Source organism: Tetrahymena thermophila (assembly GCF_000189635.1).
Source record: "Tetrahymena thermophila SB210 genomic scaffold scf_8254564, whole genome shotgun sequence".
Classification (NCBI taxonomy): Eukaryota; Ciliophora; class Oligohymenophorea; order Hymenostomatida; family Tetrahymenidae; genus Tetrahymena; species Tetrahymena thermophila.
Window position 1 is genome coordinate 460,669 of NW_002476335.1, and position 14,145 is coordinate 474,813.

The 14,145-nt window shown below is 21.3% G+C and overlaps 5 protein-coding genes across 5 annotated transcripts; 3 read left to right on the top strand and 2 right to left on the bottom strand. All coding sequences in view use genetic code 6, as the record gives it.

Moving 5' to 3' along the window:
* Positions 1-871: 871 nt before the first annotated feature.
* Positions 872-1,919, bottom strand: TTHERM_00219040 (Ras-related C3 botulinum toxin substrate 1 (Rho family, small GTP-binding Rac1)-like protein; the record flags this gene model as incomplete). The annotated part of the gene is made up of 5 exons (XM_001020576.2): positions 872-1,033; positions 1,202-1,330; positions 1,441-1,561; positions 1,629-1,730; positions 1,816-1,919. 5 exons carry the CDS (start codon positions 1,917-1,919, stop codon positions 872-874), a joined length of 618 nt encoding a protein of 205 aa, XP_001020576.2.
* A 1,247-nt stretch (positions 1,920-3,166) lies between these two features.
* TTHERM_00219050 (peptide methionine sulfoxide reductase msrA) lies at positions 3,167-4,134 on the top strand. The gene has a single exon (XM_001020577.3). It carries the CDS (start codon positions 3,316-3,318, stop codon positions 3,958-3,960), a length of 645 nt encoding a protein of 214 aa, XP_001020577.2. The 5' UTR covers positions 3,167-3,315; the 3' UTR covers positions 3,961-4,134.
* Positions 4,135-5,284: 1,150 nt separating this feature from the next.
* TTHERM_000219069 (hypothetical protein) lies at positions 5,285-5,776 on the top strand (the record flags this gene model as incomplete). Its single annotated transcript, XM_012798739.1, has 1 exon — positions 5,285-5,776. The coding sequence occupies one exon, from the start codon at positions 5,285-5,287 to the stop codon at positions 5,774-5,776; it is 492 nt and encodes a 163-aa protein (XP_012654193.1).
* Positions 5,777-6,543: 767 nt separating this feature from the next.
* On the bottom strand, positions 6,544-7,176 carry TTHERM_00219070 (ADP-ribosylation factor(Arf)/Arf-like (Arl) small GTPase family protein; the record flags this gene model as incomplete). The annotated part of the gene is made up of 1 exon (XM_001020579.2): positions 6,544-7,176. One exon carries the CDS (start codon positions 7,174-7,176, stop codon positions 6,544-6,546), a length of 633 nt encoding a protein of 210 aa, XP_001020579.2.
* Positions 7,177-8,567: 1,391 nt separating this feature from the next.
* On the top strand, positions 8,568-13,955 carry TTHERM_00219080 (Ran-binding protein in the microtubule-organising centre protein; the record flags this gene model as incomplete). The annotated part of the gene is made up of 11 exons (XM_001020580.2): positions 8,568-8,729; positions 8,824-8,903; positions 9,138-9,203; positions 9,599-9,647; positions 9,801-9,900; positions 9,965-10,382; positions 10,583-11,412; positions 11,533-11,622; positions 12,394-12,644; positions 12,950-13,064; positions 13,834-13,955. 11 exons carry the CDS (start codon positions 8,568-8,570, stop codon positions 13,953-13,955), a joined length of 2,283 nt encoding a protein of 760 aa, XP_001020580.2.
* Positions 13,956-14,145: the final 190 nt, after the last annotated feature.

The window sequence follows — 14,145 nt, forward strand, 5'->3', positions numbered from 1 at the left end:
ATTGATTTTACCTAAAAATTAATTAGTTAATTGTAAGCCTAAATAAATTATTAATTAGTAAATACTTAGAATTTGCTAAATCGTTTATATCTATCATTTATTTTTACAATCTTTCTTATTTTTTTCAAACTAAAGAAACAAATTTACATTTATTTATTTTTTTCTTTGGTTATTAAAATTGATGGTAAATTTAGAGCTTACAAAATAAATAATTATCTAAACTTGTTAGAATTATTCTCATATTTTTCTTTTTAAATTTTATACAACTTGCAGTGAAGTGAATAATTTTAAATTTAATTTTAAAATCTTTTTACATAAATTTATCACAAATCTTTTTAATAAACTACTTAGAATTAAAATTTTATTTAACAAATAGGATTCTCCTTTTCTACTTAACAGATATTAAAAGAATTTTTTTAACAACATGTTTCAGCTTATTTTTAAATAAAAAATTTTAATCATAGAAAATAATTTCATTTAATAACAATAAAATAAAATATAAATTATTTTTATTCATTTTTGTATGTAAGTAAGTATTAAAAACTTTGAATATGATTTTGTATTTTTAATTCTAATAAAGTTTAGCGATTTTTTTGCTTAATATAAATTAAATTTGAAAGAAGACTTAGTTTGAATCCTTAAAAATATAATTAAAAACATATAATTAAAATAATAAATATTTAACGAATACATTTAGATTTTTTAGGTTTATATGGCTAGCAGTATTTTTTTTAATAAATTTGAGAAATGGAGATTTTTAGACTAATTTTTTATTTTACTTAATAGAGGGCAATTCAGTTTATGTACAGGATTATTAATCAATAATATAAAATTGTTCTTTTAATTTTAAAATGTTCTTAAAAGGGTTAATTCAAATTAAAGTACAACGTTAATGTTTTCTTGGTTTTTAATTTTTCTATTTGCAATTCATACCATCTTAAATTGATTATAAAAACAATTCTTTAATCCCTTAATTTGATTTAGCTGAGCACTCGAAGTACTCACAGCCTAGTTCATTGACAATTTACTTTACCTTTGTTTATAATTAATTAATTAATTAATTAAAAAATAAACCTAACAATATGAATATTTGAAGATATTAAAATTCTAATAAATTTTTTGATCAGGGCATAAAATTATAAAAAGATTGTAATCTTTTTTAAATTATAAATCTAATTAATTTAGTCTAACTATTTATTACCTACTAAGAATTTACAGGGGCATTTTTTTAACTCTTTTTTTTACTTTGCTCTGATTCTAATAAATCTATTTTATTTCCTACAAATACTTTAAGAGATTTAGGTTGTACTTGCTACAACTCAGGGTACCACTAATATTATTTGAAAAATTAGTAAGTATGAATTTTATCTAATGTTTTCAAGATTGTCATACAAAGTTAAAATATCTTTATACAACAAATTAATATATATAAATATTTACTTTTTTAAGGGCGTTATCGAAAGACTCAGGATCTACCACTGAAAAAACAATTAGGAATATATCTGTATTACTGTAGCTTAGTGGTCTTAATCTATTATACTCTTCTTGACCTGCAGTATCCCTATTATACAATTTAGATATAAGTTGATCTTAATAAACTAATCTTGGAATTTTTATCAAATTATTACCATATACCTAGCTAAACTGTCTTTTTATCTATTTTTACCATCATAAAAGAATTTTCGAAAATAGTAGGAATATGCTCCTCTGAATATGTATCATTCATGTATCTATTTTTTATTTATATCACCTTAAAGATGTCAAATATATTTTTAAGAAATTAAATGCTTTTTTTAAGCATTTTTGTTTATTTACCTATGTAATATACAAGTTTTTCCTACAGCACCATCTCCAACAGCTACTAGCTTCATAGGAATAGGACCTTAATCATCAAATTATTTTTTATCTATACAAATCATTTTGTCTACTTTATTATGAATAAAAAGCGCACTTACTTATATATTTATATTTTCTTGTTTTTGTTTGTTTGTTTGATAAGTATATAAATATTTTTGAGTTTTTAATTAATTAATAAATTATATCAAAAAAATCTAATCAACCCATATCAATTTTTTAGTTTGACAAAATAATCTTCTGTTTATAACCACATCAAATACATATTTTTTTTTTGAATAAAAATTGTATTATTACCAAACTCCTTTAATTAAATTCTTCATTTACTTAATAAAAACTCTATGTATTTTAATTAAATTTCCATCTTTAACTTATTCGAGTTACAAATGTATAAAATTAAATATTTCAATTAAATCGTTATTTCTTTTATTATAAAATATAATTTAATAGATTCTTTAGATTTCATTTTAGATACAATAAATTATTTAGATAAATATTAATTTTAAAATTAAATTTAAAAAAAAATAAATTGAGAGTTAAATTAGTGTAAGTATCCCTTATTCATCAACTATTTGCATACTTTAAAATTCATTTAAAACTTATAGCTAATAAAATTTATCCTCAAATCAACCCAGTTTAATTTTATTAAAAAAAATATTTATTATTGAAATAAATATCTATTTAGTACTAAAAAAATAAATCCAACAAATAGCAATTATTAGAAAAATCTACCCCGCTCTAAATAATTGGAACAAAATTGATATCAATCTCATAATTATTATTTTTAGGAATAAAAATTTTTTTTAATTAAATAAAATATAATTGAAAAAATTTATCTTGGTAATGGCTGTATTAACACTCTTTATTAATAAAAATGATTTTTTAAAGTAATAAAATCTATTAGCAAAATTTAAAAGAAATTTTAAATTAAAATTTAGCATTTCTTATTTTTTTAATTTAAAATTAACTAATTTTTTGAATCAATATTTTTTATTATCATAAATATTGATGTCTCTTTAGTTATTTTGAGTTTATTAAATTTTATATATTTCAAATTTCTTAAATATTTATATTAAAAATATTATTTGATATAATTAATAATATTTAATTTAAATTCTTTATATTCTGTTTATTAAAATAATTTGAGATATATCTTCTTTTTAATCTTCAAATAAAGTATTTAAAAGAAAATTTCATATTAATATTGAGATGATAATGTATTTTGCAACATTTTTGTATATAGTATTGTATTTGATTATTTTCTATCTATTCTCCATTTGCCAAACGTTTTTCAGTATAGATAAATTATATGTTACAACTTTGTTTGTTGTAGAAAACTATCAATTATTGTAGATCACTTAATCTCAGAAAAATTTCTCTAACTTTTCTTAAAGAATATAAGTTGTTTTGTAAAATAGAATCTTAGAGAATAGAATAAATAAGGTTCTACATCAAGATATCATGTTAAAATACACCTAAAAATAAACTTTATAAATAATTTAATTAATTAAAAAATAATCGAATTCTCAAATAATTAAAAGGTAAAGCAAGAAAGTAGAAAGTAAATAGATGTAAGCTCATAAAATAGCTACTATAGGAGGAGGATGCTTCTGGTGCACTGAAGCTGTTTTTAGAAGAGTCATAGGAGTCTCTGATGTAAAATCTGGTTATGCTGGTGGTAATGTTGATAACCCTACATACAAATAAATTTGTGCTGGAAATACTAATCATGCTGAAGTGATTCAATTACAATACAATCCAAGTGTTATTTCTTATGATAATATTTTAAGAATATTTATGAATGTCCATGATCCAACTACTAAAAATCGTTAGGGTGCTGATTCTGGAACATAATATAGATCAATTATTCTTTACAGTGATGAAGAATAAAAGAATATAGCTCATCAAATAATATCTGAAATCAATAACTCTAAGTTATATCCAAATCCAGTAGTAACAGAGGTTGTTCCATTAACTAAGTTCTATGAAGCAGAAAAAGATCATTAGAATTTCTACAACTTGAATTAAAACTACGGATATTGCAAAGCAGTAATAGATCCTAAACTTAAGAAATTCTTAACAAAATACAAAGAATTTTCTTAGTGATTGGAATTGCTTTTTTTAATTAAAACACAAGTAAAAAAATAAATTAAAAAAACAAATGTATAAAATATTGCTTAAAAGTTTGAAATTTTTTTAATTTAAGTAAAAATAAACTAATATTCTCTTTTTGTTTTTTGTTATATATGATAATTTTATTAATTCTAACATTTTATATCGAAAATAATAACAATTTATCAATTTACTTATTTTTTATTAAAATTATTTTTCATCATCTTAATTTCAATTTTTTCTATACATTAAATCCTCATAAATTGACATGATTCCCATCATATTTTGTCCTCCTAAGTTGCCAATTTTTAAACTAAATAATAATAAAAAAATTTTTGGTTATATAATTGGACCTTAATATAAGAGGATGTACTGTATGCAAATAAATGTCAATATTTACCAAATTCTATAAAAATAAAAAAAATATATTTAGAAGCTATTTAAAAAGCAAAATAAAACTTTTCTGTGATTCATATATACATTTTTTTTTACAAAGTCTATTGAATCCTACTAAAATTAATTAATTTATTAGATTTAGTTTCCATAATCAATATAATCAATCGATAAAATGAGCAAAAATTTTAGGAAGATAAAAAATAATTTTTAATTTAACAATGATTATTTTTATAACTCAAACAAATAAACAAATTTTTATAAATATATCTTTTCTTATATAGTACTTAAATAGCTTTTAAACTTACTAATAATAATTTATCTATTTCAATTTATATAAAAATAATTATAAGTTATTTATTTTACAATTATCAATTTAAGATTAAATTAAAGAGAAAATAAAAACAAGTATTGTTAGCCTTAAAAAGTAAGTAAGCCAATTTTGTTTACTTAAATAATTTAATACTTTCACTAAATATCATAAAGCAAGCCTAATTTAGTTATTTCTTATCTTTATAAAAAACACCTTAATTTATTTACTTAACTTTTTTTATATTTTATAAATTTAAAAAAATTCTAACTAAAGCTTTTTTTTTTTGTAGATTGTGGTTTTAAAACTTCCTGATCATACAGTCAATTATTATAAATTAAAAATTTGGCAAAAATAAAATATCCATATTGATCTTAATTCAAAAACTTTTAAAAAGAGTAAATTTACTACTTCCTCTTATTATGATTATTATTTATTTAATCTTCCTAATTAAAAGTTGATAAAAATAAACAATTGAAATAATAAGAATATGTCTAAATTAATACTTTTACTTTCAATATTCATTTCTTTTGCCTATTGCGATACATATTGCGGCAGTTCTTATAGTTATAATTACTATTGCCCTTCAGGTTATTACTGCTGCTCTACAACTGAATGTTGCTAAAATGTTTACTCTTCATGGTGGTTTATTACTATAATTGTTGTTAGCGTCATATTGATCATAGTTGCTATTGTTTTAGGTGTTATTAAAAGAAGAAGAAGAGAGTAATAAAGACTAATGCAATTAAAATTACAACAATAATTATTGTAATAGCAATAAGATTAGTTAAGGCCCAGTTAACAACCACCTATCTAAGGTGTACCTGTTTAACCAGTAGGCTATAATCAATATCCTGGATAACCTGCTTAAGGATAAGTATACTATTAACCTCCTCCTCCAATGAATAATTATCCTCCTTAACCAAACTAATATTAACAACCTTAACAAGCTTTAATATGATTTATGCGGCAGCTATGAATATATTATATAATTAGATATTATAGTATTTATCTATAAATATGTATTTAGAATTTAATTTTTTTATAAATAAAGGCAATCATTTTTATTAAAATTTTTGTGGTAAATACATTTAATTAATTTATTGAATCTCAAGATACTTTGGATAAATAATTCAACTCTTATACAAATTGATAAAATAGCTTAATCCAAAAGTTAAATTTGACTTATCACACAAAAATTAAAATAAACCATAAAAATTATATATATGATATTAAAAATAAGTATGCATCTTTTAAAATAAGCATTTTTTTTTGAAAGGGATTATTTGAAGTTATAAAATTTTTTTAACTTAAAACTTTTACTATTGGGATGAGTATATTTAATATACATATACTAATTAAAAAAATTAATTTTCTTCAATATTATGAATAAAATAATATTGTTTATCAAAAAAGATAAAGCTATTCAATAAACTGTAAATATTCAACAAATTATATCTGAATTCTTTAATATGTTTTTATTAGAAACTTATTAGTTGAATGATAATCTATGACATAGTATGAATTTATATATTTTACATAGAATTTATTTAAATCAAATTAGATTAAGCAAATTAGAGTTTGTTTTTTATTAATTAGTAATTATTTTAATATTACATTTCTTAATTTTAAAGGAAGTATATGAAGCAAAGCTTGTAATTATTTTAACTTTTCGTTGGATAAATTATCTTATTAATTCTATTTTATACTGATCAAAATTCTTACTACTAATTAAAAAAATATTTTAAGTATGCACACGCTCTAAGTAAAAAAGATTGATTCATTGATTTACTAGACTTGAGTTAAAAATATTATTTACTTAGGAATAGATTCAGTTAAATAGAATAATATATAAACTAGATTCCCACAGTCAGTCAGCTCACTAGGGCAGATTTTGTTTATCCATTTTTAGATAATTAATTTTATTTATTTGAACTATTTTTATCATTATTTAAAAAGTAGCTGACTAATTTTTCCATTCCATCCATAAGTCCATCTCCTGTCTTTGCAGAACATTTTTAGATTATAATATCGTTTTCATTCATATTGTCTACTCCAGTTTCTTCCACAAGGGCTTTAAATTCAACACACTCAGGAAGATCTTATTTATTAAACAGAGCCAATACAACTGCATTTTAGAAACTCAGTTCTGAACTTAATTTACGGAATTCATCCTTAACTTGCCATAGTCTTTCTTTATCAGTTGAATCTACTACAAAAATTATTGCATCTAAATTATCGTAATAGTGACTCCACAAAGACCTGACCTTACCTCCTACATCAAAAACCAGGAATTCTAAATTCTTATATTATATTGTTTCAATATTTAATCCAATTGTTGGAACAGTTTCCATAAATTTTTTGACTTTTAACTAATTTAAGATTGAGGTTTTCCCTGCTCCATCAAGTCCTATCATAACTATTTTTCTTTTAACTCCATTACTATTATCTGCTATTTAATCAATACCATCTTTTAACTTTTTACCTCTACCAAACAAACAACCCATATCCTATTTAAATTTATTTATTACTTGTTATTCTTTCCTAGAATATCTAAATATTCAAGTGCCTTTTTTGTTAAATTTATGTTTATTTATTCAAAAAATAAGCTTTTTTATGGCAATTTTATATATTATTTAGATTCTTTTTTACTTTTACTTTCTTATTTATCTAATCATTAATAAGTTTATAAATAATTTTTTTTAATTGCGCATTGTGGTTTTTTATTTGATATACTATTTTCATATAATTTTTTTTTTTGAGCTGAAGCAAACCCATTTAAAATATTGATTTGTAGAAATTCACAGTGTTACTATTTCTGTTCAAATATTTGCCTAGCTTGATTTAAAAAAATTAAAATTTTATTATTTTAATCAGCATATTAAATGTCATTAAAACTTTAATGAATTTAGCTAAACAAATTAGATGTGTGTATAAAAAATAAGAATATGAGAGGATAAAATATTATTTTTTATCATAGTTTAATTAATGGTTATAATCCAATTATATTTTTAAATTAAGATTCTTTAAATAATTAAGGCTCAGAAAGATAATAAACTTAAAAATGAGCTATTTGTTGTAATTCATGAATGATGTGTAAAGGTGAATAAAGAGTTTAAGAAGATTTTAAAATTAAAATAAAAAAAGAAAATTAAAAATAATGGTTTGTAATAGAAATAAATTGAATTTAAAGAATATTCTAATTATTGTTAGTTATCTTTCAAAATTTTATTGTTAAAAAAATCAAAAGTTATTAACATTATTTAAAATTTGTTTGAGGCTATAAGATAAGAAAGTAAGAAAATTTATGATTTATTTCACTGAATTATTTTTAAAAAATTAGCTAAAAAAAATGGATTTGAGATAAATTTATTTTATATATTTTTAATGCTAACATTTTTTATATTTTTATATCTAATAACCAAACTGCAGCAAGTTTTATATTTTATCTTTTTCCATAGAGTAGATCGAAAAAGCTAGTAAAATGGATGAAAAATCAGAAAATTTGTAGTATTAAGATCTAATGTTTATCAGTCGACTGATTTCAATCAATAATAATGAGTAAAAATTAAATATATTTACAGAAATACATGCATACATTTGAGTAGATTTTGATAATATATGAATGCGAAAATTCAAAAAATGTGATTGGTTAATGTATGTACTAATTATCTAAATTGATTTGATTCTAATTGGAATATTAATTAAATGAAATAGCAAACAAGCCAAGTCAGAAACACAACTTAAAATTTGAGAAAAGAGTAATAGTAAAAACAGATTAAAAAGGAGAGGAAAAAATAAATAATTCTGCAATAATATATTAAAAATATTCAAAATCTAATTTTTGATAAGAAACATACAACCAAGGATTATTTAATAAAGCGAAGAACAGAAAAAAATGAGCAAAGAATATTTGCTGTAGCTTCTATAAAAAATCCCAATGAAGGACGATAGTCCGAAGTTAGTTTTGAAGCAAAAGCCAAACCCATTCATAGAATTTGATAAAGATTCCTTAACAGCCACTTATGTAGGAAAAAATTTGATATATAGCGACACAACTGTAATTTATTTAGATCAAGCAAATTAATTTGGCAGATTTGATTGATTTATGTCAAAAATTTAAACAAACTTACTTTTTTTACGATGACCTAAAGTCCATACAAAGCAACAGACCTGCTGATAGAGAAAATCTTATATTCTACTATGAAATAACAATTAAAGATTTAGCAAAAAGGTAGCATTTTATTTTTTTTTTCGTGTTTAGTAATTACCAACCATTAAGAAGGAGTAGGAAATATATAATTTTAAGATTATTGATTGATTGATGTTTCTTTCAAAATCAAAACAAAAAAAATAAAAACAATTAAAAGGGTTCAGATTTTGATATTAAGACAAAATCTACTAATTAATTATTAATGATTTAAGATTTTTTAAGCTTCACTAACTATTTAAATATTTTATTAATTAGCGATATTAGTGTAGGATTTGCAGATTCAGATTTCCCGATGAATAAGCATCCAGGACATACCAAAAAGTAACCAATTAAATTATAATTTAATTTACATTTAATTTGAAGGATTATGTTTTAAAGAAAGTTGAAATCAAAAACTATGAAATTAACAAACAAATAAATAAATTAAATTAGAAGTAGATTGAATAAATAAAATGTTTTTATTTAAGTTAAATTCATTTTAGCCTCTTAAACAAATATAATAAAATCATTTCCGTTTAACATCAAAAAGCTTAGTTTAAAGAATGATTTTATATAAACTAAGTAAGGTAGATTGATCAAACTGCATAATTATGATTTAAAATATATGTTGAAAAATAATGCGTTTTAAAATTAAAAATTATCAGTTTAATTTAAAAAATATTAAAATTAAATTTTTTAAAAATTAATCAAACAATTTTTAATTAAAAAATTGATAGCTCTTATGGGTACCAATCAGATGGCTCAGTATACTCCAATAAGAAAGCAGTAAAAAAATATTTTCCTTCTTTGAAAAAATATTAATATAAATAATTGGTGAATAAACTTTAAAAAACTAATAAATTTCTATTTAGCTTTTAAGAGAATTCAAATTTAAATATTGATCAAATAATTTCATCTTTAAATTATAAAATAAAATAGCAAAAGAGGCTTTGGAAGATGAAAGATTTAGACGTTATAGGATGTGGAATTAATTATTTAAAAAAGGAAATATTTTTTACACACAATGGAATATTGAGTGGTAAAATACTTTAAATTAATAAATTAAACTTATTAAGAAGTTAATATCAACATACATAAAAAAGGTCCTATATTTTATGATATTGATTCTACAGATTATTATCCAACCTTAGGTATGCATGGACCTCGACAGAAAGTTAAATTTAACTTTGGACAGGAGAAATTTAAATTTGAATTACAGTCATATATACAGTAAGAAAAGGAAGCTATTCTTTAAATTATATTAGAAAATGAAGTTCATCATTATGACATACATTAAGTTGTTTAATCTTACTTATATTTCAATGGATATTTTGAAACTTTAAATGCATTTGAATCTGCTTCTAAAATGCAGAGAGAATCAACTCACTTAATTGTGAAAGATAATGTAGATGGATTGAACCCTATTTAGGTAGATTAGATAAGAAAACATATTGAACAAAAGTAAAAAGAATTAATGCAAGCAGTTTAATAAAATTAAGATAGTAACAAGTGCAACAATAGGTAAAATATTGAATTAAATTACTTTAAATTACTATTCAGATAAATAAACAAAAATTAATTTGTACACATACATAAAACTGTTTGAACTAAATTATTTTGTTTATTGTAAAAATAGTTTAATTTATTATTTTTAAATAATAATTTATTAAAGTAACTGCAAATTTTTATCGACTAAAAATTTTATTTTGTTAAATAAAAAGCAAATTAGCAGCTGAAAAAATGACAGGAGAAGAAGAAAATTCATATTCATTATTAGTTGGTGGAGATTCTAATTTATAATGTCATTCTTTTTAGACGTCTTAGATGAATGAAAATTCTATATCATTGTTAGGCACAAATGTTAATTCTAATTTTGAGAAAATTCATGTTGAAGAAGATGAGGAAGAATCTAAAAAACAAGATAATGGCATTAAAATCCACAAGGATAATAGTTAAAATGGAAATATTTCTAACATTTTAAAAGAAGCTAATAATTCTAATATAACAGATTAATTAAACTTAAGTGCATCTACAGCAATTACATAACAAGAAACAAATCTTTTAAATTAAAGCAATTTTATAAATGGGAATTAATGTAGCTAATCTATTAGAGAACAACATTAAAATTAAGAATAGAATAATAACGGAGTAGTAAATTAAAATAGTGAAAGTAAAAACAATCATTAAAACTAATAAACTAAAAGCAACGGGAATAATCATGCTACTAATACAAACAATAATAACATTAATAATAATTAAAATAGCTAATCTAATTCCAATCATGAATCCAATGGTAACCACAACAATCCAACTAATTAATAAAATTAAAATAATAAAAATGTAGATAACAGAAACATTCATAGTAATAATTCGAGCAACTATCATATTTCTATATCAAATAAATAAAATTAAAACTAAATGTAAATTGAAATAGACTCTCCTCTTTTCAAAAAATCTATGCCATTTGAGAAATAACCAGAGAAAGTATCTTCGAAAGATGGTATTTTTAGTAATGGTTTGTTAGATGAATAGGGCTGTTTATCAGGAGGAGGTAGATTTTTAAAGAAATTAATTTTATTACACATTTTTTTTACTCGAATATTTTCTTAAAATATTTCTATGTTATAATACTTACTTATTAATAATTAATAAAAAAAAAATATTAATATAGAGTAAAGCTAGAAGCAAAATCTTTCCCCACAAATTGTTTTACAGAATACTTTAGAGTAGAACAAAGATATCCTAGAGTAATTTAGGAGTGGTAAAAATATTTACTTGATTAAAATTAATTAAATAAAAATATAATTTTTACTCTCACAATCTTACCCTATAATAAAAGGAGTTTTTAGTAATAGTTTTTAATAAACATTTTGTAATAATCTATTGTGCTTTATCAAAATAAATTCTGATAAAAAGATTAAATTGCCAATAATACTATATTTTATAAACTCCTAAAGCAATTAATTGCCACAACCAAACACCTTTAATAGGATTTTAATTATACTAAAATTACTTTAAAATTTTTCTTTTTTTTGCAAAAATTATAAAATTAACTTTTCCAATATTTTTGATATGAAAAATATTACTTTTAGAATATAGTGAAAAAAGCTAAATTGAAAACAGTTTACAGATTTTAAGAAATTTTGAATGCTGTTGCATACTCAAAAAACATAAATTAGGTGATTGTTTTGTTAACAAGATATTTTATGAAAATTATCTATCTAGTTTTTTTTTATTAAAAATTAATATGATAATTTAATAATTTTTTTTGCTTTTACTACTTACTGTACAGTTTTTTGAGTTTAGTTTATAATCCAATAAAAATTTCAGTTTGATCAACAAAAAATAAGTTGGATTGAAGAATATTAAAAAATTATTTGAAAAAATGCAATTACCATTTTTATATTTGTTGAGAAAAGTTCATTTTAAAGTTAAATATTTAAGGAACTCCATTTGATATATTTTATGGAGATTGGGGGAGATGATTTTGTTAATTTATTTAGATATTGGAATTATAAAAATAAAAAAACAGATGTCTTAAAACTAATTGCAATCGGTAAGTGCGAGGAATGCATTAAAAAGATATAGAATGAACTACCTTAGTTAATTCTTTCATCGAAAGAAATACTTCCTAACTTGTATGCATAGGCCTTCATAGAAAGAATTAATAATGGATAAATCATAGAGGCAATTATTTTTGCACAAAAAAATCTAAGTGCCTACTAAAACGAGACTTTCTATTCTTATAATGAGAATGGATTTGTTATTCCTATTTCTATTAATGTAATTTTTTTTTTTTCATTTACCAAAGATTTTAAAAAAATCAAAGAGTATAAATATTCTATTACGCTGCAGTCACGTGAAATATTTATCACAATTCAAGTGAAAATATGGTGTCAAATGCAACTTAAAAAAAGAAGAAATTTCGAATTAAACATCCAAAATGTTAAGATGAGAAGCCTTCTTTATTCTTAGAAAAATAATTTAGCAGAAATTTTAATAATAGTTCAAATATTTGCTAGCTACTGAGCTAGCCATAAAATATATTTACTGACTTAATAAATAACCTAAATTATAAAATAAAAAAGGAATTGATGGGATTAGTGGCGATAAAAGATTATTCAAAATATACTGGATTGTAATTCTTATTAAGTCAAAATCAGAGATACATCATCTAGGACTTGATTAACAAATCGATTCTAAGTAATATTTTGACAATTTTTATTTTTGCATCATTTAACAAATATTTTAAAATATCTGAAAATTTTTATCATTTCTCTCTAAACTCTGATTAGGTCTTTTTATCAATTTTTAAGCATTTCTAAATAAAGAAAATACAATAAAGATATATTTTTCGATAATAGAATAAAATGAATCATGAAAATTGTGCAAAAGAATATTTTTGTTTAGTTTAAGGTAAATAAAAATATAAATCGAAGCCATATTAAATAAATAACTAACCATAAAAAAATTAACCAGCTTAATATTCAAAGCCGCAAAAAAATTTTACAATCCAATGACCCTTACTTCTGTTAAATTAACTTTTGAGCACAATAATCAAAATTATTCATGATTTATTTAGTGTTTAATGTAATAAACAACTCATTTTATTTGCGAAAAGATATCTCAATTCCTACTTTTTTACTGCTTATGCTAGTAAAAAAGCAATTTAATAAAAATTTTATTCTAATCTATGCCAAATTCCAATTTTAAGGAGCAGATTCATGAATGCTCAATTTTGTGATAAATATATGCAATCCATTAGAAAATAAATTTGTAAAATTAATATTTTATTTTACTCAAAATTTGAGGTGAATTTGATATTTTTTTTTTTGATATTCCAGATAGTTGATTTAATTAATCGATCTATACATCTTTCTTGAACTTGAATATCTATAAATTTAGAAGCATTAATTGCATAATTTTTAGATTAATTTGGTTTTTAATTTTTTTCTTCCCAAATTGTATTTAGATTTGTTTGGATGCGCAGATGTGTCAATTCTAGAACTGATCCTAAAGCAACTCTAGCTCATAGCAAATCGTTTCAAATAAGAAAAATACTACATTGGAGAAATATATAATCTTAAAGTTTGATCAATAAGATTGTTTCTATATAACTTCAATAAAAATATACTTTACTAATAAAATTCTTGATCATTAGTTTTCATTTAAACTGACTGATTCAGAGCTAGAAGATTTGAGTTTAGAAAAGAGAAGTTAATTGCACTTGTTGAATTAATAATAACTTATTTTTTATTTGCAAAGTCATTTTTTGCTTCCCAAG